At 54.8% G+C, this 26,949-nt stretch overlaps 1 protein-coding gene across 1 annotated transcript in view; it reads left to right on the top strand.

Annotated features, from left to right (window-relative positions):
* DNAH17 (dynein axonemal heavy chain 17) overlaps positions 1-26,949 on the top strand; it is a gene marked incomplete at both ends in the record, with an annotated part of 105,900 nt that overhangs the window by 45,693 nt on the left and 33,258 nt on the right. The window contains 20 exons of the mRNA XM_080924155.1: positions 447-604; positions 862-1,000; positions 1,159-1,386; positions 1,674-1,811; positions 2,378-2,510; positions 3,482-3,609; positions 4,532-4,680; positions 9,280-9,562; positions 9,668-9,841; positions 9,967-10,174; positions 10,689-10,854; positions 13,178-13,280; positions 14,192-14,339; positions 14,714-14,805; positions 16,039-16,200; positions 16,660-16,824; positions 17,241-17,432; positions 21,193-21,459; positions 24,214-24,375; positions 26,234-26,467. Coding sequence (XP_080780281.1) covers positions 447-604; positions 862-1,000; positions 1,159-1,386; positions 1,674-1,811; positions 2,378-2,510; positions 3,482-3,609; positions 4,532-4,680; positions 9,280-9,562; positions 9,668-9,841; positions 9,967-10,174; positions 10,689-10,854; positions 13,178-13,280; positions 14,192-14,339; positions 14,714-14,805; positions 16,039-16,200; positions 16,660-16,824; positions 17,241-17,432; positions 21,193-21,459; positions 24,214-24,375; positions 26,234-26,467 — 3,429 coding nt within the window. The remainder of the gene's footprint in view (positions 1-446; positions 605-861; positions 1,001-1,158; positions 1,387-1,673; positions 1,812-2,377; positions 2,511-3,481; positions 3,610-4,531; positions 4,681-9,279; positions 9,563-9,667; positions 9,842-9,966; positions 10,175-10,688; positions 10,855-13,177; positions 13,281-14,191; positions 14,340-14,713; positions 14,806-16,038; positions 16,201-16,659; positions 16,825-17,240; positions 17,433-21,192; positions 21,460-24,213; positions 24,376-26,233; positions 26,468-26,949) is intronic.

The following is a 26,949-nucleotide window of genomic DNA, read 5'->3' as shown; positions in this document are numbered from 1 at the left end:
GCTCACAGCTCCAGGGGACCCAACAGCCTCTGCGGCCTCCTTGGGCAGCCGAGAACACACACACAAGCACACACAAAAAACTTTTTAAATCCCAGAGATCAGAAGGCAGGGGCGGGTGGATCTCTCTGAGTTCAAAGCCAGCCAGTGCTACAGAGTCAGGGCTACTTCAAAACACAAACAAAACCAGAAGCCAGGCGTGTAAATCCAGTGCCATGGAGGGGGGAACAGAAGAACCCCCAGGGGTCTCTGACCAGCCAGTTGAGTTGGTTGGTGAGCTCTGCATTCAATGAGAGACCCTGTCTCCAAAAAGTTAACATAGAGCAATAGAGGAAGGCACCATTGCTGTCTGGATTTCATGTGTGTTCATACATGTGTACACATTTGCACATGCAAATAGTTACAATTTAATGTGTGTGTGCGCACACACACATGTGCCAATTGTCCAGGTAAAGTGTGTCCAAGATGCGATTCGGGCCAAGAAAAAGCAGTTTAACTTCCTGGGAGAGATAATAAGCCTTATCCCCACCGTGGGCATCTTCATCACCATGAATCCCGGCTACGCGGGACGCACGGAGTTGCCAGAGAACTTGAAGGCCCTATTCAGGTGACAGAGGAGGGGCCCAGCAGTGTCCCAGGCTAAAGAGTTGGAGGAAGTGGAAGGAGCCCAAGGCTAGCTCCCAAGATGGAGCCGGGTTAATAGGACAGCAGGCAGGTCCTTCAAAAGCCCTGGGACTCCCCGGGTGGGGGCAGTGCACAGCAGAGACAGGCATGAGGAGTCTCGGAGGGATCAGCTAGGGCAGGTGGCCACAGAGGAGCCAGGGAAGTGAAAGCGGGAGAGACATCTACTCGCTCATCCCTCAGGCCCTGCGCCATGGTGGTCCCGGACTTCGAGTTGATCTGTGAGATCATGCTGGTGGCCGAGGGCTTCCTAGAAGCCCGCCTCCTGGCCCGGAAGTTCATCACTCTCTACACGCTGTGCAAAGAGCTGCTCTCAAAGCAGGTGTGTTCTTCCAGTTCCTAGGGCTCTCAGCCCAGCCTTGGGGGGATCCACGCTTAGGTCTCTGCCCTCCCCTAGCCTCGAGATAAACTCTGAGCCTGGCAGTACCAGATGACCACTGTAGGAGGGCAAGTTCACATCGGAGTTCCCACTCCCTACAGGATCATTATGACTGGGGCCTTCGGGCCATCAAGTCTGTGCTGGTGGTAGCCGGCTCCTTGAAGAGGGGGGACCCCACCCGGGCAGAGGACCAGGTGCTCATGAGAGCTCTGAGAGACTTCAACATCCCAAAGATCGTGACTGATGACCTGCCTGTGTTCATGGGGCTGATCGGTGACCTATTCCCGGCTCTGGACGTACCCCGGAAGCGAGACCTGAATTTTGAGAAGGTAACTCTCCCCTCCCCGATATGCACCTTCATATCCATCCTGAGAAATTTGCTCTTTGCTGCAAGAATTCTGGGGCCCATTAGCTGCTTCCTGCTCCCCAGCCAGCCCCAGGTTTCAGAATCGATGGTCACAGAGGATCTGGAAAAGGCTCCAGGGCAGAGTGAGATCAGGGGCGAAGCATGGAAGCTTGGCCACAGGAAAGGTGGTTTTCCTGTGCCCTCTTAACCACGCCCCCATCTTCCTGCGCCCCTTAACCCCGCCCCCCGCCCACCCGCCCTGTCTCCCAGATCATCAAACAGAGCATCGTGGAGCTCAAGCTGCAGGCTGAAGACAGCTTTGTGCTGAAAGTCGTGCAGCTGGAGGAGCTGCTTCAGGTTCGGCACTCGGTGTTCGTCATTGGGAACGCGGGCAGCGGCAAATCCCAGGCAAGTCATCGGTACACCCCCCCACCCCACCCCCCACCCCCCCCCGCCATCACCTGCCTCCCTGTCCCCCCAGCATTCCCTGGGGCCATGGTGAACCCTGGAGGGTGGCAGTCAACACCACCAGTGCTAGTAATAGTAAACCAGCCAAGTGTGTCTGACTGAATGTCCTCTTACAAAACCCATTTCTGAAGACACAGGGGCTAGGGGCTAGAGAAGCTGGCTACGGTGACACACACCTTAAATCCCAGCACTCGGGAGGCAGAAGCAAGCGGATCTCTGTGAGTTCAAGGCCAGCCTGTCCTACGTAGAAAGTTCTAGGTCAGCTGGGCTACATGGTGATGCCTAACTAAGGAGTTCTGACAGCAAGCTGTTGTTCAAAAGGCGAAAACTCTGTGAGGTGTTTTAAAAAGAGAAGAAATATGTGCACACAAGTTTGCACACACAGAACATTCTCAGGCGTCCTTAAAACCAGTTTCTCTAAGCGAAGAGCATCCGGGGCTGCACAGAGGGTGCCCCCATACAGGTGCTGTGGACAGTGTGGCTCAGTGAGTGGTCCCCGCTCCCAGGTCCTCAAGTCCCTCAACAAGACCTACCAGAACCTGAAGAGGAAGCCTGTGGCGGTGGACCTGGACCCGAAGGCTGTCACCTGTGATGAGCTGTTCGGCATCATCAACCCTGCGACCAGGGAGTGGAAAGACGGTAGGCGGGGTGGGGTGTCACCTGCAGTGAGGCGTTCTGAGACCACACCCCACCTCACCCAAATCCCTGTGCAGAGCACCTGTGCCATCTGGCAGGAAGGAAGAGGGCGCTGAGACTCACCCAGCGGCCGAAGTACACCCCAGGGAGTGAATGGCGAGCCTCTGTCCCCGGGTTCTGGGATAGAGGCTTCTGGTTGAGGCTCCATTGGATTTGCCTCATGAGAAAACCCGAGAACTGAGAAACGGGCCAGGGAAACGGGGGCTGAGGTGTCGCCCACGTGAGCCCTTCCTGGCTGGAAGTGAAGGGCAGGGCACCCTCCCCATGGGAGACGGCACCTCGACTCCTCTTCCTTACTCTTTGTGGTTTTCCCACCCACCTCCTGTGAACGCATTTCTACACGGGCATCTTGTCTCCACGAGGGTGATGGGGCTTTGATCATCCCTGGCTTTGTCTGCAAGCTATCCCCCCTACCCGTTTCCATGCATGCGTGAGTGAGTGAGTGTCAAGCATGGCCGCGCGACCCTTCAAAGGGGGCTGCTGAGCTTTGAAAAGCCCGGGCTGGCAAGCCAAAGGCGCCTGCCATGGTGGGAAAAGAGCGGAGCTGAGGGGTCAGAAGAAGGCTGTCAATGATGGAAAGGGGCGGGGCTGAGGAGTCAGAAGAAGGCTGTCAATGATGGAAAGGGGCGGGGCTGAGGGGGTCAAAAGGCTGTCAATGATGGAAAGGGGCGGGGCTAAGGTGGTCAGAAGAAGGCAAGAGCAGGAGCTAGCACAGGTACCATGAAGGGGAACAAAAAGGCCTCCCGTTGTCCCTCCAAGGGACAACCTGCCAGCTCTGAGAAACTGAGCAGGCCCAAGGTCAGGTCCAAGGTCATTCCATCTGGGCATGATGGAATGAAGGCCACAGAGTGTCTGGCATGTGATTTAGTGCCCCCAGATGGGGCCATGAGTGTCACCAGCCTACCTCCCTCCAGGCCTTTTCTCAACCATCATGCGGGACCTGGCCAACATCACACATGATGGTCCCAAGTGGATTGTCCTGGACGGGGACATAGACCCCATGTGGATTGAATCTCTCAACACGGTCATGGACGACAACAAGGTACATGCCTCCTGACTCTGCAGCCGAGCCCCTGTCACCACCACAGTATGAGAGAGCCTACAGGCCATGGGCAGTGTGCACATAGCGCTGGGGGTGGAAGGTGGGGCAGGGTGGCTGGGGGTCTGTCAAGAGCACCCACATGGAAAGTTATACAGACAGCACCTGTCCCAGTAGATGCTCCTCAGGGAGAACACGAATCTGTGAACCTGAACCTGCTCGTGGTTCTGCCCCTGCGTAAGCTGGAGTAGAGCTCGAAGCTCATTCTTCGACTCACCCACGGCACAGCATAGACATGACACTTGGCGAGGCAGAAATGGCCTCCAGAGTAGCCTAGAAGCAGCTTAAGAAAGTGATTCTTCCCAGCACTGGGGAGGGTAAGGCAGGAGGATCATGAGTTCAAGGCCTGCTTGGGCTACATAGCAAGACCCTGCCTCAAAGACAGGGCTTCTCAGTTGGGAAGGAGATATAGAAGGATCCCCATAGAGGAGAGGGGAGTGGTTTTGGAGGAGAGGGGTGTGGTTTTGGAGGAGAGGGGTGTGGTTTTGGAGGAGAGGGGTGTGGTTTTGGGGGAGAGGGGTGTGGGTTTGAAGGAGAGGGGTGTGGGTTTGGAGGAGAGGGGTGTGGTTTTGGGGGAGAGGGGTGTGGGTTTGGAGGAGAGGGGTGTGGTTTTGGAGGAGAGGGGTGTGGGTTTGGAGGAGAGGGTGTGGTTTCGGAGGAGAGGGGTGTGGTTTCGGAGGAGAGGGGTGTGGGTTTGGAGGAGAGGGGTGTGGGTTTGGAGGGATGCCTATGTTGGCTAGGCACTCCGGAGCTGGAGGCAAGGAGAGCCAAGAGATACAGGTTCATTGTGGCCGCATGTGCCCCCTTCAGTGGCTGCGTCCCTGGGGACTGCCACCGACCAATGGGCTTGCTTCATCCTTCCTAGGTCCTCACCCTGGCCAGCAATGAGCGGATTCCCTTGAATCGCACCATGAGGCTGGTGTTTGAGATCAGTCACCTGAGGACAGCCACCCCAGCCACCGTCTCTAGGGCCGGCATACTCTACATTAATCCTGCTGATCTAGGGTGGAACCCGTGAGTAAGGCTTGGGCTCTCACCCCCCAAACCATGGCAGAGAAAGTGGCCAGTGTCTGTCGTGGTGGCGTACGCTTGCGTGTGCCCGTCCACTGTGGGCTGTGTCGGAGCAGTGCGTGCTTGGGTGTACTGTGCTGGCTCCCCTCCCCATCACTGAGGTGAAAGGATGAGGCATGGGACAGAAACTCATGGTGACAGTGACATCACAGCAGCTGGTGAAACACTGGGGTACAACAGCTGAAAGTTGAGGGCACTAGGATGAGAAGCCTAGGCTGCCGGTGGGTGCTGTTGTCCTGGAGGACTGAAGTCAAAGCTACCACCCGAGAGAAGAAGGGACATTTGGGAAGTACAGGGCCCGGGGTCAGCGTCCTGAGGAGGACTGGAACTCACAGAGAGGCCGTGGGCTGGGTGGAGCATGAAGGCCGAGGGCCTGGAAGAAAGGACAGTTTGTGGCATGGGGAGTGTCTTCTGCCTCGTCTGTGGACAGCATGTGGCATCAGGGATGGGACTGGGGGAAGGTGTGCACCTGAGAGCAGCTTGAAGCCTTGAGGAACAGAAGATTTGATGTTGACATCTCCTGCTTGGACCTGTGGCCAGTGATTGGCAGAATAGTAAAACCTCAGGGGACACAGAAAGGGCAACTTGGAGCCAGTGTCCTTACTCAGCTGGGATAGAAATCCACGGGAAGTTCTAGGAACCACAGGCTCAGGATGAGTACCTGAGCTGGAGACGAACATCTATTCATCAGTCCTTCTCCCCACCCATCCACCCACCTGTCCTTTTATCATCTGCCCTCCCAAACACCCATTCTCCCACCCACCCATCCTCCCATCCATCCTCCCATCCATCCATCCACCTATCCATCCATCCTCCCATCCATCCTTCCATCCATCCATCCACCTATCCATCCATCCTCCCGTCCATCCATCCATCCATTCTCCCATCCATCCTCCCATCCATCCTCCCATCCATCCATCCACCTACCCACCCATCCTCCCATCTATCCTCCCATCCATCCATCCACCCATCCATCCTCCCATCCATCCATCTACCTACCCATCCATCCTCCCATCCATTCTCCCATCATCCTCCCACCCACTCATCCTCCCATCCATCCACTTCCCCATCCATCTTCTACCCATCAATCCTCCCATCCATCCTTCCACCTATTAATCCTCCCACCCATTCATCCACTCCCCCATCCTCCCATCCATCCTTCCACCCACTCACCCATCCTCCCAACCATCCATCCATCCACCCACACACTCAGCAGTCTATCTGCCTACCCACTTATCTATCCATCTGTCCATCCATTATCTGCCCAATCATCAACTCATCAACCCTTCCATCCATCTATCCATCCTTTCTTCACTAATCCATCTATCCATCCACCCTCCCCCCACCTGCCCACCTGACCCTTTCTGCACACTGTCTGTCTCTATTGGACCCCAAGCATCCCATGCTGGGGAAGTTGATTTTGCAGGGAAAATATGGGTCATGGTTGCAGAAGATAAGTTTCCTAACAGAACTCACACTGTTTGGGGAACAAAGAGAATCATATACCCCCAAAAGCAATTTCAGAAGAGACACAAGGGGCAGTGGTGAGCTACAGACACTCTGAGGAGAAACTGGAAGGAGCAGGAAACTGACAGGACTGTACGTGAAAGACAAGCAGGCTGGGGGAAGGAAGTTGGCTCCAGCTTGGCAGACAGGTGCTCACTGGTAACTCAAGATGGATCCGTAGAAAGGGGTTGAAGCCGGATGCCAGGCACAGAGGAGGTGCCAGAGGGAAAGAGCTGTAGGTGCTTCAGCGAGGGGAGGGAAGTCTATTTGTCAAGGTGAGAAACAGTCTTGGGTACAAGAAGCAGGACTGAGGTACCCAGGTATAGAGCACTGTGGTAGAGAGAAGGAAATGAGAGTCTAGACTTCTTCGTCCTTGTTCTTCTTCAGTGGGAGGTGAGATGTCTGCCGGGGGGGGGGGGGGGGGGGAAGCCAGCAGGATGAGACCAGGTCTCCGAGGAGCACAGGTCTGGGAACCAGCCGGATACCAGGGGGTGGGGGGTGGGAGCTGCTGAGATGGGACATTAGCCTAGCAGCACTTGCCAAGTCCCTGGTACTGCTTTAAGGAAGAGCTCACGTTCCACCAGCAGGAGTCCATCCTCTGAGAGCTGACGCAAGGAGCCTGAGGTCAGAATGCTGTCACACGGGGCCTTGAAGGATATAGGACAGACTGGTCCCAACTTCTACCAGTTCTTGGTGGCTTGTGGCCACCCATGGCTAACTCCATCCAGCCCTCTGCTAGGCGTCAGATTCAGGGCCCACAGTAACCCAGGTTGGCGACATCTTGAGATCTGCATCTTGATTATGCCCACAAGAGCTCCTGTCGTATGTGAGGCCACATTGTGGGTGGTTGCGCTGAGGCTGATTGTCTGTCCTTTGCAGCAGCCTGAGTTCCCAGGGAGAGCAGAAGGCAGGGCAGGAACCGAAATGAAGCCTGGGTAGAAGATGAATAAGACAGGGAGAAGGAAGACTAGTCATGGGCACACCATGAGATGGGAGACGTCAGGTCACAGGCCGCACTAGGATACAGGAATGGAGTCATGGGAGATAGGTGTAGCAACAGGAAGAAGGGAAGGAGCTGGAGGTGAGATCATTGAGGGCAGAGTCAGGGGTTGGGCACTCCTGGGGTATCCAGGGAAATCCAAAGAGGACTAGTTCTGAAGAAGAGAGGCAGGTGCAGCCCCTCCCCCCACACACAGGTGAAGGAGAGGCAGGTGCAGCCCCTCCCCCCACACACAGGTGAAGGAGAGGCAGGTGCAGCCCCTCCTCCACACACAGGTGAAGGAGAGGCTGGTATAGCACTCCCTCCAGATGAAGGAAAGGAGGGACGGGTACAGAGCTTCTACTTCAGATGGAGAAGAGACAGGCAGAGCCCCATCCCCACCTCTGATGGAGCAGCAGAGACATGCCCCAGTGGCCTCTGGGAGTAAAGCAGGAAGGGCCTGGCCCTGTCAGGAAGGCTAAACTGTGTCTCCAGATATGTCTACCTGAGTCTGTGAGGAGGGGGAAGCCAGCATGCCCTTGTACATGAAGTCACCAAGGCAATGTTATAAAGTGACACAGAAATCCTCAGCTCAGGCAGTGAGACCAGCAGCCTGAGTCCACATCTGCACCTCAGCCCATCCTCCTGAGGACCACCTGCATGTGGAGTTTACACCCGCACCACATCTCTACCACACTGGGATGCAGGCACTGGCCTAAGGCTTCAGCTTCCTATCCTGTGTCCCAACAGCAGAGCAGGAAGCAACAGAGCTTCCATTACGCCTGTGGTGAGGCCCGTGGGTCCTGGCTGTGGACCGTTGCCTCCTGTTTCATAACATGAGCTTCCTGCTTATGCCTCGGGCATCCTGGAAATGGCGCACACCCTCAGCTCGCTGACCCTCAAGGGAACCCGGCACTATTTATGCTTTTAGCAGACACTCCTCTGGCACTTACCACGGACCAGGCTCCCCTCTGTGAGCTTTAAAAAGAGCGGGAGTGGCGGTGACGCAAACACCACCGGTCATAGATGAGAATCTGGAACCCAGAGCTGTTGAGTGACTTGCTTCAGGCTGCAGCTGGCTATGGGCCACGGCGCAAGTCCCGGCAGCCAGCCGCTGCTTCTCTACCCCTCATAACGGTGCTGGGGCATGAAGTCGTGCCACGCAATCTGGAGGGGTTCCCATGGGGCTTGTGGACTTGGACACTTCCAATGATGGCGTCAAGTTCAATTTGAACTCACTGAAGCAAAATCTCTCTGTCTACATAAACTTGTATGTATGTATGTACGTATGCACGTATGTGGATTCTAGTCAGGCATGGGCAGATGCGGAGATCCAGATGACGTCACAAGGGTCCCAGCTCCCCTGCTTTCTTCCATCCTCAGCTGTTTCCTCCCCCACACATGATCTCATGAGCTCTTCTGTTCCCCTAGTCCCCAGCCCTCAGCTTTCAGGGGGACGGTGCTTCCTGGGTACCAACAGGAATGAGTCTCTGGGGACTCAGGCTGAGCACGCTGGCAGCCCCGGGTTCAATCCCCAGCACCGCACAATCCCTGCTCACTGTGCACCTGTGATCCCAATAAAAGGTGGACAGGCGGATCCAGAAGTTCAAGGTCATCCTTAGCTACATAGTTTGAAGATAATTTGAGATTCCAGAGATACTAGGGGAGGGAGGAAAAAGAAAAAGGAAAGGGGGGGGTGTTGGAAGAAGGGAGAGAGAAAGGGTGAAGGAGTAGGTGGCTCTTGAGATGACTGTAAAAAGAAAAGGGGAAAGAAGAAAGTTTTAAAAGCCAGTGTGGGCCCAGTTGCTCAGTTTACTCTAAAAGCCACTAATCCTGAGAAAGAACAGACTCCAGGCTGGCCCAGCATTCCCAGCAGGCCCTCTGAGGGTCTGCCGCCAGGCCTGGCCATGCCCCCATTTCACGCTGCCACGGGGGAGACCCAGTGCCATCCTTGCTTCCCCGGCCACCTCACCAGTGATGTAGGTGAGGTGGGTGCTCGTCTGAGCTGAGAGCCCCAAGGTGGACTGACCGGCGGCCATTCCCCCCCCCCCCCCCAGGGTGGTGAGCAGCTGGATTGAGAGGCGCAAGGTGCAGTCGGAGAAGGCCAACCTGATCATCCTCTTCGACAAGTACCTGCCCACGTGCCTGGACAAGCTGCGCATCGGCTTCAAGAGGATCACCCCTGTACCCGAAATCACGGTCATCCAGACCATCCTGTACCTGCTGGAGTGCCTGCTCACAGAGAAGAATGCCCCGCCTGACTCCCCCAAGGAACTGTATGAGCTCTATTTCGTGTTTGCCTGCTTCTGGGCTTTTGGAGGCGCCATGTTCCAGGACCAGGTGACAGGCACTCCCCAGGGACCGGCTATCCAGATCAGGCCAGCCTGCCTGCGGCTTTCTTACCTGAGCCTTTGGTCCTTCCCTCCTTCCTCCTCCTCTTAACAGCTCATTGATTATCGAGTGGAGTTCAGCAAGTGGTGGATCAATGAATTTAAAACAATCAAGTTACCCTCGCAGGGGACCATTTTTGACTACTACATTGACCCGGAAACAAAGAAATTCCTGCCCTGGACGGATAAAGTGCCTAACTTTGAGCTGGATCCCGATATCCCACTGCAGGTAACCTCTGCCAGGGCCTTAAGTGGAGCTAGGTGTCCCCTCCTACCTGAGGGGGTCTTTGGAACTCGGTGAGACCTGCAGGCCAGCTGGAACTGGCTCTGCTGCCTGCCACCCCTGCCCCCCAGGCCTCGCTAGTCCACACCACAGAAACCATCCGCATCCGGTACTTCATGGATCTGCTCATGGCGAAGGCGTGGCCCGTGATGCTGGTGGGCAACGCGGGCACCGGCAAGTCAGTGCTGATGGGGGACAAGCTGGAGAGCCTCAGCACCGACGACTACCTGGTGCAGGCCGTGCCTTTCAACTTCTATACCACCTCAGCCATGCTGCAAGGTGAGAGGGCCCGCCCCCTCACACCGGGCCCTACCCCCACCTCCCTATCCCCCCAGCCCGACTGCAGGCCTGTGGACTATGGACTAGAGTCTGGTCTCCATGGAGACACCCAAGGGGTGTCCTGGGCAGACGCTGTAGTTGTGATCAGTGAGTGGGCTGAGGGTCGGAGAGGTGGCGGTCTGGGTGAAGTCATCTCACACAGATTAGAGGTCCAGCCAAACCTGAGCCAGATCTCCTCCTGCCACCTCCACCTCTGACTGCTGCCCACAACACGCACACCCCCCTTCTCTGGGCCAGGCACTCCCGTGATCCTGACCTGACCACCCCCCAATTTCCCCTTCCCCCCACTCCCCCACTCCCTCACCCACCTCCCACCCCCCACCCTCCACCCCCTCACCCACCTCTCACCCCCCACCCCCCCACCCCCCCACCCCCGCCTTCAACTTCCAGTCGGTCCCTGCCCTGTCTAATAGGCACCAGCTCAGGGTGGTAAATAACATTCCGTCCTTCTCAGGGGTGCTGGAGAAGCCTCTGGAAAAGAAGTCAGGGAGGAACTATGGGCCGCCAGGCACTAAGAAGCTAATCTACTTCATCGATGACATGAACATGCCGGAGGTGGACAAGTACGGCACGGTGGCCCCACACACCCTCATCCGCCAGCACATGGACCACAGGCACTGGTGAGGGGGAGCCCGGGCTGTGGCCACGGCTGTTTGAGAGCAGGGCTAGGGCTGGGCAGCCATGGATAAGAATAGAGAAGGTGCCAGGAGGCTGGTCAGGAGCTGGCAGGGAGACCATGGGGGTCACAGGGCAAGGTTGTGGCCGTGGAAGGACCACCCATGTTCTGTGTTGTTGCCACGCCCCAAAAACATGTCAGTAACTGTGGCCAAGACCCCCATAAGGGGGCGGAGATAGGTCCCCACTCAAGGAGATGCATGTCTGCTGTGGGAGACCCACAGAGGGCTCTGGGGAAAAACCTAAAGGTCCATCACAATGGAGCCCCTGATGTGTCAAAGATGCCCCTTGGAGAGGGCAGCTGGGAGCCAGATACTGTCAGGACTGCTGTCAAGGAGAGCAGCCTGCGCTTAGAGAAGTCATGTGCAAAGGCCCTGGGGCAGGAGTGAATGTGGCACAAGGATAGACTGAAGGGGGAAGAAGAAAGGGGTGCACATGGTTGCTTCAGCCTGACACAGGAGACTCTGTCCCAGTGGTCCTGGGACACCGAGGTGACACACTTAGGAATAATCAGGGTGTTCAGGCCATGTTCCTCTTTAGGAAGCAGCCCAGGCCAGAGCTGAGATCAAAAGAATTCTAGAGACCCCACACAGACACACCAACCAAGGACTGCCAGGAGCGTGCTCAGGGGACCAGGCCCAGGGGACAAGGTCACGAGGTCACAGTCCCAACACTAACCCCACAGCCCACCTTTCCCCACAGGCAGCACTGACCCATGAGGCTTAGGATACCCCAGCTGTGGGAACAGCCACCCACCGCCCCAGAGGTGACAGCAAAGCCTGGGTCGGGGAGGGAAAGGTTGCACTCCATGGCTGTCAGGAAGGAAGGGGGAAAGTATCTGGAACACAGGAGTCAGCGGTGAGGTGATGAGGTGCCACCTGGGGAGGCTGCTGGAGACTCATCCTCAGCCCCACACACAGGCCCCTAAAGTTCCAGTATCAAAGGTTCCAGAAGGTTTGTCCAGGGCCCCTGGTGCTCCCTCAAGAGCCCCCCCTGCTGAGTAAACTCCTGCTGCAGCTCAGATTGTCTCTGAAGAAACTTAAGGCTGGAGGGGAGGTGTGGCTAGATTTGAGTTGTCAGAAGATCCCTTGACAGCAAGGATGACTCAGCAAACTTTGCCCCCAAGGCTGACAACCAAGAGTTTGATCACTGGGAGCCACCCAGTGGAAGGGACAAGCAAACTGTCATCTGTTGTTCTCACCTATGTACACCATGTGGCAGTGTATGCCATGTGGCAGTGTACACCAGGTGTGTACCCCAGGTGTGTACCCCAGGTGTGTACCCCAGGTGTGTACGCCATGTGGCAAACCTCCTTTCAGATGAGGTCAAGGTGGCCCAAGATGCAAGGACAAAGGGACCCTGCTGTGTCAGGAAGTGTCGGGAAGAGGCACTGGTGTGCCTGACCCACAGACACGGCAGGGACACTGGAAGTCAGTCTCCAAGTTTCGAGGGGCAGGGAAGGGCTTCTCAGACAAAACTTTGTAAAGCCCGGCTGGAGGCAACCAAGCAACTCCCATGTCTTGGAGTTGTTAACTTTGGAGTTGTGGGGTTTTGTTCAACAGTGCATAGGGTAGGCCACCATAATAGTTAACAGACAGGAACCCCCCACCCCCAACACACACACACACACACACACACACACACACATTGTACTCATCTGGAGAACACCAGCATCACCAAGGGCCAATCAGGAAACACACAGGAGAGGTACAGTCGGGACGGTGACACAGCTAAACAGGATGCAGATGTGGCTCCCTGGGTAACGGGCTTGCCTTGCACGCAGAAGACCCTGTGTTCCATCTCTAGCACTGTCCAGACCAGGCCTAGCGGCGGACGCTTGTGACTCCAGCACCTGGGAGGTGGGAGCAGGAGAATCCCAAATTCTGGGTCATCCTTGGCTACGTGGGGATTTAGAGGCCAGCCTAGGATGCAAGAGGCCCTTACTCACAGGGCAGGAAGCCGTTCTGGCATGCCTTACAGGCAGGCTCACCCACACACTGGTGGTGATGCTGAGCAAAGGTAGGAGTACCAAGGTACCAGCAGCTAGTATGGCCGACCTGGAAGCCACAGCTGTGCTCAGCGGGCTCTGCCTCCTGTCACAGCTCCTCCCTCAGCACAGCCCCCAGCTGGCTCTCTCAGGACGCAGGTCTGCTCAGCTTGTCTTTGCTAGGCACGTACCAGGTGACTTACGGGGGTCGGGGGCAGGGGGCATTTTCCTGCCGTGTGGTGGGATGCTCACACCTGTGTCCGTTCCCCTGCCCGACACAGGTATGACAGGCAGAAACTGACACTGAAGGACGTGCACAACTGTCAGTATGTGGCTTGCATGAACCCTACCTCGGGCTCCTTCACCATTGACCCCAGACTACAGGTAAGCAGAGGTCAGCTTGGGCTGACGTGCTCCAGAAAACCCCCTAGCCTTTCCCTGTCAGGAAATTGAGGGGAGCAGGCGGGACGAGAGGCCAGACAATCCTCCTCATGACCCCAGAAGGCTGCCAGATGTGCCAGGTGTGGTGCACACCCGTCATCCCAGCCCTTGGGACACAGAAGCCAGGGGATCATGAGTTCAAGGCCAGCATGGGCTGTGATGCAGGCCCTCTCAGAACACCAAAGGTTGGGGTTATAGCTCAGTAGCATGCACGAGGTGCTTGCTAGGTTTGGTCTCCAGCAGATGCCTAACTGCAACTGAATTTCAGATAATCCATGATACCTTTTTCAAATAAGAATTTCCCATGTGACACTGGAGACAGACTTAAATGTATCCAAGATGTATCGTTGACTATCTGGGGTCCAGTTTTATATCTGTAGCCCTGCCCAGGCTGATGTCTCCAATCACCAACACCACAGGGACCCAGATGCACACCCAGACCAAAGCAATGGGGGCCTGAGATCTCAGTGCCAAAATGTGCCTCTGGGAATCACACACAGTGTGTGTGATTTGTATATGTTCGGCCCAGGGAGTGGTGCAATTAGAGGGTGTAGCCCTGTTGGAGTGGGTATGACTATGTTCCTACCTTGACGCTACTGGTCTGACTGAATCTCTGAACCTGTAAGCCAACCCCAATTAAATGCTGTCCTTTGTAAGACTTGCCTTGGTCATGGTGTCTGTTCACAGCAGTACAACCCTGAGACAGTATGAGTGGCTGCATCACCTAGAATGGGTGTTTTCAACACATCCTGACTATGCCCCCCAATACATTAGTCAGTGGTGACCAGGTCCGCTCTCCCCCGAGGGTTAGCCACAGCCAGAGCTGCCTAACGGAAGCGCTTGGTTGCTTGCAGCGCCACTTCTGCGTGTTTGCTGTGAGTTTCCCTGGCCAGGAGGCCCTCATCACCATCTACAACACCATCCTGACACAACACCTGTCCTACCGCTCAGCCCCCTTGGTGGTCCAGCGGCTGAGCAACCATCTGGTGACTGCAGCCCTGGGTAAGCCGAGACCGCCCCCGCTCCAGCCAGTTAGCGAAGTCTACTGCCTTATGGGCTGACGGGGCTTCCTATTTTCCCCCTGGTAAATATTTCATCCATTCTTTGGAATCGATCTTTTTTTTTTTTTTTTAATGGTGCTATGCTGCAGCTCAGAGCGATGTGAAATCCAATTGCTTGGGGGGGGGTGTTGGAGGGAGGAGAGGTGATTTACAGCAGCAGCAGCAGCAAGTGCCCACCCCCCTCAGAGAGCCGCACAGATTTCTTGGTTAAATTGTCACCATTTCATAGTCCATTTGCTTTAGGAACTTTAAGCCCTGCACTTCCCCAGGCCATTAAGAGTCGGTAAGAATCGATGCGCTTCTCTCCTGTAACAGCCTTGCACCAGAAAATCGCAACGACGTTCCTTCCCACGGCCATTAAGTTTCATTACATCTTCAACCTCAGGGACCTCTCCAATATATTCCAGGTACTGCTGTAGCCCTATGTCACGCTGCCCGTGGCCAAGTCCCTGGCCCCTGGGAGGAGGGGCTCTCCTCCTCTGCAGTGCTCAGGAGGAAATGAAAAATGGGTGTGCGGTGAGGGTGGTGATGGGGAATGGAGACTTGTAAGGATGGTGCTGGTGATGATGGTGATAGTGGTGGTCACAGTGATGGTAATAATAGTGGTGGTGGTGGTGATGGTGGTGGTGGTGGTGGTGATGGTGGTGGTGGTAGTGGTGGTGGTGGTGGTGGTGGTGGTGGTGATGGTGGTGGTGGTGGTGATGGTGGTGGTGGTGGTGATGGTGGTGGTGGTAGTGGTGGTGGTGGTGGTGGTGGTAATGGTGGTGGTGATGGTGGTGGTGGTGGTGATGATGGTGGTGGTAGTGACAGGCTGAAGATTATGAATGCGAGGACAGCCACTATATTCCCTCCTGTTTAATGGCTGCTTACTCTGAGCCAGGCATTAGGTTTAGCAGTATATACACTCACTGTCTCCTCCCAACAGCTCATAAAATCAGAGCTCCTGTCCCCTACCTAACACGGGAAATCTAAAGCTCAAAGTTAAACTTGTGCTGGTCCCTTCCCACTCCAACTCTGAGCTCAAATGTCGATCCTAGCAAAGGCCCAGGTGCCTCCCCATTTCCCGCTGGGCGGCTGAGAGTGGTGCAGCGTGTCCCCACAGAGTGCGAGCTCCCACACATACAGGGTCTGCCTGAGCAACTGTCACTGACCATGTCACCATAAATGCCCCCAATCACAACTCACCTCCCTGTCCCTTCGCTACTATGCTTCCCATTAAAATAATGAACTCCTGGGCTGGAGAGATGGCTCAATGGTTAAGAGCACTGACTGCTCTTCCAGAGGTCCTGAGTTCAGTTCCCAGCACCCACATGGTGGCTCACAACCATCTGTAATGGGATCTGATGCCCTCTTCTGGTGCTTCTGAAGACATGACAGTATATACTCATATACATAAAATAAATCTTTAAAAAAGAAAGAAAATGAACCCCTGCCCCCGGAGGAAACTCCTCAGCCTCTGAGGACACAGACACACCCTCCGCAGTCAGTGGCTTCTTTGGCCCCAAGCAGAAGTCACACAGTAGCTTAAATAGTTCCTTAGGGAAGTACTCACTTCCCTATCCCATAACCCAGTGCATGGCTTGGCTTAACCCTCACAGAGCAGGCAGAGCCGCTGACTGTGCATTGTGTGTCTGGGGCAGGGCATCCTATTCTCCACGGCAGAGATTCTGAAAACGCCGCTGGACCTCGTCCGCCTTTGGCTGCACGAGGCTGAGCGGGTGTATGGGGACAAGATGGTTGACGAGAAAGACCAGGATACGTTGCGCAGGGTCACCATAGCATCCACCAAGAAATTCTTTGATGTAAGTTAAGCCATCAGGTTCCCCTGCTGTGTCCACAGAGGGTTCAACGTTTAGGGCTGTTTAGGGCCTTGGATACCCATGCCCTCTGGGAAGGTCCTTGGTTGGAGACAGGGAGACCTATGTAATGACTCCTGCAGTGGAGAGGGAGCAGAGAGAGAGAATTAGCTGTACAGAGAGCCCTCCACCTGTAATGGGGCACAGCTGCCTCAGTCCTTGTCACCTGCTACCACACCCCCAGTGTTTTTTGGACCACGTATTCATTCCACATCATGGATCACCCTATGGGAAGGGAGCACCCAATGAGACGTAAGGGCCAACGCAGTCACGGTTTGGATCATTGGAGACATAGCCTGGCCTCCTACAGGCCTCCTGGGACCACCTTGGTAGGTGTGGTGACCACCGGCAGGTGCCTTGCCTGTGCTGGGTGGCCTGGAAGCAAAGCATCTTGTCTTGGCCCAGGACCTCGGGGAGGAGAACCTCTTCGCCAAACCCAATATCTTCTGCCACTTCTCGCAAGGGATTGGCGACCCCAAGTACTTCCCCGTCACGGACGTGGCGCAGCTGAACAAGCTTCTCACAGACGTCCTGGACAGTTACAATGAGGTCAACGCAGTCATGAACCTGGTGAGCACCACTGGGGCCTGTGGCCCAGACAAGCAGCCAGGATACAGATCTCCTTTCTCTGAGCCGCCACTGTGCCCCCCCCATCCACACAGACACCTTCCACAGCACCCGGCGGGCACCCAAAACTGCCCTGGTGTTCCCTTCACGCATATCTGTCATAAATGTAGTCTATAAACAAAACCGCATTTGAAACCACAGCTCATGGTGGCCATGTGCCGCCAGCACCTGCCAGGGATTGATTAGCCAAGGCCTGTGCTCTCCACCAGGTTGGCCCATGCAGGTGACTTCCTATGAGCATAAGTGGCTGGTCACGTGACCTTGATGAGCACCTGGGATCACCTGACCCCATGACCCTGGCTGGCAAGGTCCTGTGCTCTCTGGAGAGGCAGCACCTGTGACCCCTCTGACCTCCCCAGGTGCTGTTTGAGGACGCTGTGGCGCACATCTGCAAGATCAACCGCATCCTGGAGTCCCCCCGGGGGAACGCCCTGTTGGTGGGTGTGGGAGGCAGCGGGAAGCAGAGCCTGTCACGCCTGGCTGCCTACATCAGCTCCCTGGACGTCTTCCAGATCACACTTAAGAAAGGCTACACAGTCCCAGACCTCAAGGTGAGGGGCCTCAAGGGAGACAGAGCAGAGGCCCACACACACACACACACACACCTCTTCCCAAAGAGAGGCCAACTCAGAGGACAGTCGATGTCACTGGTGCCCTCAAAAAAAGGCCAGGACACGGTGACAAGGGCAAAGCAACGTGTCCTACATCCCCAGCGTTTCACCTCAGCAGAGGAGGAGAGTGGAGACCATAAGAGGAGGTGTAGAGATCAGTGGGGAAGTGACAAGACCCCAGTCAGGTCGCTGGGTGTACGAAGCTGTCCCCAGTCCTCCAGGCTAAAGAGTCCAGAGTCACTTCCAGGCGTCCTGTCTTACCTCAGGCCCTGACGCATCGGCTAGTCCTGAATTGACTGTCCACGTGAGAGCAGTAGGTCTGCCCTGCCCCAGGCGTGCTGCTCAGACCCAGCATTGATTTCTCCTTCCCGAAAGTTGGTCTCCCAGGGAGCGCGCTGTTAAGCGAGAGCGGAGCAAGTTGTCAGAGTGCAGGAGAGACCTGAAATTGATTCAGGGGTGCACCACACGGTCATAGCTGCCTAGGCCCCTGCTGGACCTGCCTCTGCAGGGCCTGGGTGATGCCAAAACACCCAGGGAGCCCCTAGAGGATGCTGCCCCGAGGCAGACACAGCTCCCTGGCCTGGAGCTTAGATCGCCCAGTGCCCAGGGTGCAGATGAGGATCTGAAGGAGACAGGAAACACTGGTGGGGCTGCAGGGGTCAGCAGCGTGGGCTGGGAACCACGACCTCTGGACCATTTCCTGTACTTTCTGGTGGCTTCCATTCCGCATATATAGCCTGAGTAGCTAACTCTGCCTTCAAATTCTAGTATGAAGGGACAGGGCCTTCCACATGAAGCCTTCTGCACGTGTTTGTCTTCAGTGATGTCGCCACGCCAACTCAAGTACTGTTTGGACCCCACCTCCCAAGAGCCCATGTTTTTGAAGAGATTCTGCCCTATCCCCCCACTCACCCACCCCCGCGCTCACCAGCTCGTACTCCTTCCCTACAGGGACTTTACCGCTGGGTCTTTGCTTTAGAGCCAATAGTGAGCAACCAGTTCTTTACTCAGAGACCTCAGCCACAGGAGCACTGTAATGGTGGTCTGAAGTCCACCACCCCCACACACTTATGGTGGGGCTAGCTTCCTCCCTCTGCAGACCCAAAGCTAAGAGAGGAGGAAAAGCTGGGGAGGAGACCCCATGCCATACGAGGGGAGCAGTTAAGCTGTCTTACAGCGGTGTGGTACAGAGGCGAAGGGTGCCCGAGAGTTCCTGGTGCCGTCCCTGTTTCATTAAGGTGACTCCTAGAAGCAGCAGGTGTGCACCAGAGGATGGGCGAGGAGAAGATGTGGGAGTTAACTCGGCCGCACTTAGGGTAAAAACTACCGGCCTTCGTCCCAAGAAAGAGGTGTGAGCAAAGAGAGGGGCAGGTCTGACATGTTTTAGAAGAGTCTTGGAAGAGGGCTGTAGATGCTGTCCCGTGGGAAGGTATGACAGGCACCCGGGAGATGGCCATGAGCACGGTCCTCCTGGGGTCCGGAAGAGCCACAGAGAATGAGAGGCAGGTGGAGACTGTGGGGGAAATGTATAGTGACAGTGGCCCAGGGGAAGGGCAGACCCCACGCGTGTCCAGCATGCCACTGGACAGAGCACCCGTCAACAGAGATGAGGGGACAGGGTCAGGCTTTAGGTCAAAGATGAAGCGGTTCTGGTCAGGCCTCAGTGGGGAACAAGATACTCTGTGGCCTTGATTGTGGTGGGTTCTCCAAGGGCACCTGGGAGACAGAATTCCCAAAAGGAAGCAGCTGAGGAGGTTTCTGCCACAAAGGAGCTGCCTGGCAGCATTTCCAACCTCACCTCCGCAGGCTTCTGTGGCCCAACAGCTTTTCTGGAACCTGCCATTTTGGTCATAGCATTCAGTGGGCAGGGGCCTTAGGGGCTTTGCTTTCTCCAGTCACCCAGATTCAAAGGCCCTTGCTTGCCGGAAACACAGCCTGCTGACCCGATGACTGCACGGGGGTGGGGTGGGGTGACAGCCCTGCTAGTGGCTGCTTCCTCTGTCGCCTGGAAAGTTACTGTCCTTCCTGCTTTTGGGGTCGAATGCTGGGATTCAGACATTTATCACTGAGCCTCAGGGCTGGGCAGCTGTCACAGCAGGCCCTCACCCTGAGGCTGATCCCAAGATCACCACTGTGGAGAACAAGGGCAGCCTGGGCTTATCCAAATTCAGAGCCCTTTTTCTCACTTTCAAAAACAATTAGCTTGCCAAAAATATGGAATTTGGGACTTTCTTTTGACCACCACCAGTCAACAACCCCCAAAGGTGAACTGCTTGAAGTTTCTAAACTTGGGCTCCTATGCAGAATAAGCCCTTTCTTACCTTTTAAAAAACAAGATCTTCCCATGCAGACACCATGGCTGGCCTCGAACTCCCAAGTGCTGGGGATTAAAGGGGTGTGTCAAGCTGCTTTGCTGTGTTTTATCATAGTAATAGTAATAGAAACCTTAAACACAGAAATTGGCCCTGGGCCGTGGGGTATCACTGTGGCAGACTTGTGTGTCTTGGTGAGGACTGTGGGTGGCCTTTGAACTTTGATCCGGAAGGTCATTGAGTGTCAAGGTAAGCGTGTGACATGGTGAGGCCCAGCCTGAGCCATTTTAGTGGGAAGTTTGAGAGTGTCCCTAAAGACTTGGCCAGGGCCGTTTGTGTGTGATATTTTGAGCTAAGAGCCTGTCACCTGGCGGTGAAGAGTCAGCTATGATTAACAAGAGACCAGTACCTCTGAAGTAAAACCTTTGTGGGGAACAGTCGGCACTGGTCTATAGAGGCTGGAGAACCGGCTGTAATTAAGCCCAGCATCGCCGAGGCGAATTCTCCTGGGGTAATTTCTGAGTCACACAAGCTGTGTGGTTCCAAGTGGGCCATGGCCGCATCTCACGCTGGCAGCCAAACTTGGTTAATTTATGAGAGCGACCCAGGTGGCACTGGCTTTGAAGGCATGAAGGAGGTCCTGAAGAGCAGCTGAGGCTTGGCACTGTGTGGCAGGGCTGGAGTCCCCAAAAAGAGCTGGGAGGGGCCACTGGTGAAGGCGCAGTTACTTTTGTAAACCCTCTCCGGAGTGTGGAAGGAGAACGCCATGATTGGGCCACTCTGGGGACTGGTCACTCTGCCCAGGGTTAGGTCCTGGGACATGAGTGGGAATTTGTTTTATTTGGGGGTCTCTGAGTTTCCGTATCAGTCTTCCCGTGTGTGTGTGTGTGTGTGTGTGTGTGTGTTTGTGTGTGTGTGTGTGTGTGTGTGAAGTTGGAAGGAGAGGACCTGCTCTGCAGAGTTGTCCTTTGATATCACACCACTTAAAAATGCAATAAAATAACAAGAAAAAAGCCTTCAAATTGAAACTCCCCCTCCCTTCCTCAACCCTGGCACCTACCCTGCCTTCCTCCTTCCTTCTCTGGGACCTCAAGCAAACAGACACTTTCTCGGTGTCTGTCCTCTAGTGTCTGACTGTTTGAAGCGTGACATCCTCCGGTTTGTGCCCATACCGCACACCTTCCTTCCTGAGGCTCAATAATCTTACATCCAGGACAGGCCCATCCGTCCTTCACCAGGCAGCTGGGCTGGTGGTTGCCCGGAGTGTTCCCCTCAAGGTCTCAGGCCTCCTCCGTAAATCTGGGGGCTCCCCGTGTGTCCTTGCTAAGTGAGTGTGGAGACTGTCCCCCAAAGGAGGTCACTGACTCCACTGTCCTCACTCCATCCAGCTGGACCTGGCTAACCAGTACATCAAGTCTGCAGTGAAGAATGTGCCCTCCGTGTTCCTGATGACGGACTCCCAGGTGGCCGAGGAGCAGTTCCTGGTGCTGATCAATGACTTGCTAGCCTCCGGGGAGATCCCAGGCTTGTTTGGGGATGAAGACCTTGAAAATATTATCTCCTCCATGCGGCCACAGGTGAAATCTCTCGGTATGACAGACACCCGAGAGGCGTGCTGGAAATTCTTCATCGAGAAAGTGCGGAAGCAGCTCAAGGTAGGATCCTGCCTTCACGGTTGCCCTGGGGCTCAGCTCTCCCCCCCCCCCATAGCCTGGGCCTCTCTCTGTAGAGTTGGGACTATTTGTTCCCAGATGGAGAAAGCCCATCAGGGGCTAAAGAGATGGCTCAGCGGTTAAGAACACTGACTGCTCTTCCAGAGGTCCTGAGTTCAATTCCCAGCAACCACATGGTGGCTCACAACCGTCTGTAATGAGGTCTAATGCCCTCTTCTGGTGCATCTGAGGATGGCTACAGTGTACTTATATACACTAAATAAATAAATCTTTAAAAAAATAAAAATAAAAAGCCCAGAGGGCAATGGCAACAGCTAAGGAAGGGAAGCAGCCAAGCTAAGGAGCGGACCTGGGATTCTTTACACGGGGCTTCCAGAGGCACCTCCGTCTGGGAGAAGCCTTGTATAGGAGGAGGGAGGGAGGGAGGTTACATTCATATCATACACATCAGGTGGCTCAAAGCCACCATAACTCCAGCTCCAGGGCACCCAAACCAAACCTTTCTTCTAGCTCTGGAGGGACCTGCACTCTCATTCATTAATTCATTCATTCTGTCTGTCTGTCTGTCTCTCTCTCTCTCTCTCTCTCTCTCTCTGTGTGTGTGTGTGTGTGTGTGTGTGTGAAGTTGGAAGGAGAGAACCTGCTCTGCAAAGTTGTTCTTTGATATCACACACACACACACACACACACACACACACCATACAAACATCCATAAGGAGCCCTTGTCCGGTACAAAAGCAAGCAAAACTCCCCTAAGACCAGCTTCAGGCCAATGGAGCCAGTCCCCTCTGTCATGCTAAGATTCTGTGGTCACGTGTTCCCTGCTGATGCAAAAAGACACCGTTCCCTCTGTGTCCCTCTCTGGTCCTGTCAGCAGATGCTGTCTGTGGGAATTGAGCTCCTGATGGCTACCAGCTGTTCCCACTGCCTATAAGGCCCTGGCCACCAAGACTACCAACCCCATATCCTCTCTACCAATCCCATATCATCTCTACCAACCCCATATCATCTCTACCAACCCCATATCATCTCTACCAACCCCATATCATCTCTACCAACCCCATATCATCTCTGCCAACCCCATATCATCTCTACCAACCCCACATCCTCTCTGCCAACACCATATCCTCTCTGCCAACCCCATATCCTCTCTACCAACCCCATATCATCTCTACCAACCCCATATCCTCTCTGCCAACCCCATATCATCTCTGCCAACCCCATATCATCTCTACCAACCCCATATCATCTCTACCAACCCCATATCATCTCTACCAACCCCATATCATCTCTACCAACCCCATATCATCTCTGCCAACCCCATATCATCTCTACCAACCCCACATCCTCTCTGCCAACACCATATCCTCTCTGCCAACACCATATCCTCTCTACCAACCCCATATCATCTCTACCAACCCCATATCATCTCTACCAACCCCATATCATCTCTGCCAACCCCATATCATCTCTACCAACCCCACATCCTCTCTGCCAACACCATATCCTCTCTGCCAACACCATATCCTCTCTACCAACCCCATATCATCTCTACCAACCCCATATCATCTCTACCAACCCCATATCCTCTCTGCCAACCCCATATCATCTCTACCAACCCCATATCATCTCTGCCAACCCCATATCATCTCTGCCAACCCCATATCATCTCTGCCAACCCCATATCATCTTTACCAACCCCATATCATCTCTACCAACCCCATATCATCTCTGCCAACCCCATATCATCTCTACCAACCCCATATCCTCTCTGCCAACCCCATATCATCTCTGCCAACCCCATATCATCTCTACCAACCCCATATCATCTCTACCAACCCCATATCCTCTCTGCCAACCCCATATCATCTCTGCCAACCCCATATCATCTCTACCAACCCCATATCCTCTCTGCCAACCCCATATCATCTCTACCAACCCCATATCATCTCTGCCAACCCCATATCATCTCTGCCAACCCCATATCATCTCTACCAACCCCATATCATCTCTACCAACCCCATATCATCTCTGCCAACCCCATATCATCTCTACCAACCCCATATCCTCTCTGCCAACCCCATATCATCTCTGCCAACCCCATATCCTCTCTGCCAACCCCATATCATCTCTGCCAACCCCATATCATCTCTGCCAACCCCATATCATCTCTGCCAACCCCATATCATCTCTGCCAACCCCATATCCTCTCTGCCAACCCCATATCATCTCTACCAACCCCATATCCTCTCTGCCAACCCCATATTATCTCTAGAGGGAGGGGGGCGCCAAGTCATTCTGCTGACTCACACAGCAGCCTCATCCATCCAGACACCGTGCCCTGAAAGAAAACCAGCGTGAGCAAGGCTGAGTCTATGAGAAGCAATGTCCCTATCCATTAAAAGAGCCTAAGACATTTCTCCACAGCTCTCTGTAGCCCAGGAAGCCAGTGCCCTGTCTGGAGATGGCCTTCTGGGCGAGAAGGAGACACTCTATGTCCAGCTGAAATCACAGCCCCACCCCACCCTCACCCAGCCAGGTGTGGGGCTGTCCTGCACACCTCAGAGCACTAGTTAGAACTGTGCAGCTGAACACTGCTACCCAGCCCTGCCTTGTGCCCCTCTGCAGAGGTGCCCCCTGTGGACACTGAGGCCTGGAGAGCAGTGTGCTTCCTACAGAGCTGTCTGCCTAACCTCGGCAACCCCCCCACAGACATGTGCTTCCTCCCACATCCAGGTGATTCTGTGTTTCTCCCCTGTGGGCTCTGTCCTGCGTGTGCGAGCCCGGAAGTTCCCTGCCGTGGTCAACTGCACCGCCATTAACTGGTTCCAGGAGTGGCCAGAAGACGCTCTGGTATCTGTCAGTGCGCGCTTCCTACAGGAGACAGAGGGCATCCAGGTGAGGCAGTGTGACCCCAGATCGGGGCTTCGGTCCCTAACACAGGTGTCCTTCTAAGCAGGAATGGCCAAGGGTACTGGCCAGGGCTGCGGCATGGGTGGGTAAGCACCATGGCAAATCAACCAAGATTGAAACAGGTGCTTGAACAAAGGTGCTCGGACCGTCGAGGTGTGTGTGGGGGGGGAGCAGAAGCTCCAAGGGTTTGTCCCCAGGGAGGACAGCAGATGTGAGAGAGTCACCAAGCCCAGGGGTCCAGCAGAAGAAATGCCAGGCAATGCCTGCTGATGCAGCCAACATAAGAAAGCATGATCTCTAGTAAGATGGAGACGGGGGTAGGGGGCCAGTTCAGGGTCCAGCCTCAGCTAGGTAACAAGTCTGAGGCCAGCCGAGGCTACATGAGACGGTGTCTCAAATAAGAACAAACAAACAAACAAAAGTCCCTGAAACCTCAGCTCTGTCCCTTCCTGATATACAAGCATGTGAATCCATGGGGATGTGTGCACACATGTGTCAGATGGTAGGGCTATGCTGGGTCCCAGGCACCAGAATAAACCCTGTAGTGATGTGAAGTCATCTGACACTCTGCCCAGCCTAAGGGGTGCTGCTCCCCTGCATCTGTGTGTGTGTGTGTGTGTGTGTGTGTGTGTGTTGGGGGTGGCACACACATGCCACACTGCAGGTTATAGAGGTCAGAGGAAACTTGAGGGTGAGCCCCAAGAGATTAAATTCAGGTCTTCAGGCTTGGTAGCAATTAGCTTTATCCACTGAGACATCTTTAAAAGTCTGTGTGTGTGTGTGTGTGTGTGTGTGTGTGTGTGTGTGTGTGAGAGAGAGAGAGAGAGTGTGTGTGAGTGAGTGTATGTGTGAGAGTGTGTGTGAGTGAGTGAGTGTGTGTGTGTGTGTGTGTGTGTGTGTGTGTGTGTGTACTTGTATAAACCAGAGGACTACCTGGGTACCATCTTCAGGAGCACAACTGTTTCGGTAAATACAAAAAGCAAATCTGCGGCTATGGGTTCCAACAGGAGCTGCCCCAGCGGGGAGCCACAGGCCACTGAGCCAGATCTGCTCAGCCACATTTCTCTACCACATGGCCTGTGAGCCGCCCCCTCCTGACTGTCTCTCCCCCAGCTGGGAACTTAGCTCACATTCTCTACAAACCCGGTAAAATCATGACTCAATAATCAATAATTTAACAATCAGATTTATATGTTAGATTCTCAGTCCACAGTCCATCCACACAATAAGCTTTAAAAAAAGATGTAAAGCACCCACCTAGATAAAACAAGAAACCATAGAAACCCTTAGAAATAATCATATCTACTTATCGTCAATCAAGATCAGTTGGCTCTAGAACCTCCTCCTCCGTCTCCATCTTGATTCTCCTTCCTCCTCCTTTCCCACCCACCTTACCAAATCGTTGTCCCCGCCCCACTCCCTACCGTCCAATCATGCATCGCCTTGACCTAACTAGTGCCAGCCCCCACCTGCATATAGACACCATCAACCTACACGCAGTCGGCTTCATTTGAGTGAAGTTCTCTCCCTGGAACTTGCCGATTATACAGAGACTGGCCAGACAGCCAGCCCCAGGGGTGTCCTGGGATCACAAGCGCGCACCACCACCCTGGACCTTATCCACATGGGTTTTGGGGCCGCACTCAGCTCCTCACATGCGCAACGCACTTTACCGACTGAGCCGTCTCCGCAGCCCCTTCCCCGCACCTCCCCTCACCCCTTGAAACAGGACAGGCCTTGGTTCATCTGGAATCCAGGGTTTGGGTGAGTGTGCTGGGCCCACAGTGGCTCCTCTTTTCCTGGACCCTCCAGCCCAGCCCCTGCCGTCTCTCCTGCCTTGCAGCCTGAGGTGAAGACGTCCATCAGCCTCTTCATGTCCTACGTGCACAGCACAGTCAATGAGATGTCCAAGATGTACCTGGCCACAGAGAGGCGCTACAACTACACCACGCCCAAGACCTTTCTGGAGCAGATCAAACTCTATCAGAACCTGCTGGCCAAGAAGAGGATGGAGCTGGTGGCCAAGATTGAGAGGCTGGAGAACGGCCTCATGAAGCTGCAGAGCACGGCCTCGCAGGTAGGGGCTCCGGGCCTGGGTGGCCGCCATAAAACCTCACAGGAGCAGGGCTTCCATGGTGGGCAGCCGCCCACAGGGCACAGTCCATCCCACGCAGCAGGGGTGGTGCCTATGTCCAGGGAAGCCTGTTTCTCAAGTGGCAGCCCAGGGAAATGCAGTTTACACTGAGTGCTGCCTGCTTACAAGCTGCTTCTTCTTCCTCCTCCTCTTCTTCCTCCTCCTCTTCCTCCTCCTCCTCCTCTTCTTCCTCCTCCTCTTCCTCTTCTCCTCTTCCTCCTCTTCCTCTTCCTCCTCTTCCTCCTCTTCCTCTTCCTCCTCTTCCTCCTCTTCCTCCTCTTCCTCCTCTTCCTCCTCTTCCTCCTCTTCCTCCTCCTCCTCTTCTTTTTTTTTTTTTTATGTACATGAGTACACTGTAGCTATCTTCAGACACACCAGAAGAGGGCATTGGTTCCCATTACAGGTGGTTGTGACTTCTGGGATTT

The sequence above is a fragment of the Micromys minutus genome (assembly GCF_963924665.1).
Source record: "Micromys minutus genome assembly, chromosome: 10".
Taxonomy (NCBI): Eukaryota; Metazoa; Chordata; class Mammalia; order Rodentia; family Muridae; genus Micromys; species Micromys minutus.
Note: the sequence above shows the minus strand (reverse complement) of the source record. Positions and strands in the feature narration are given on the sequence as shown.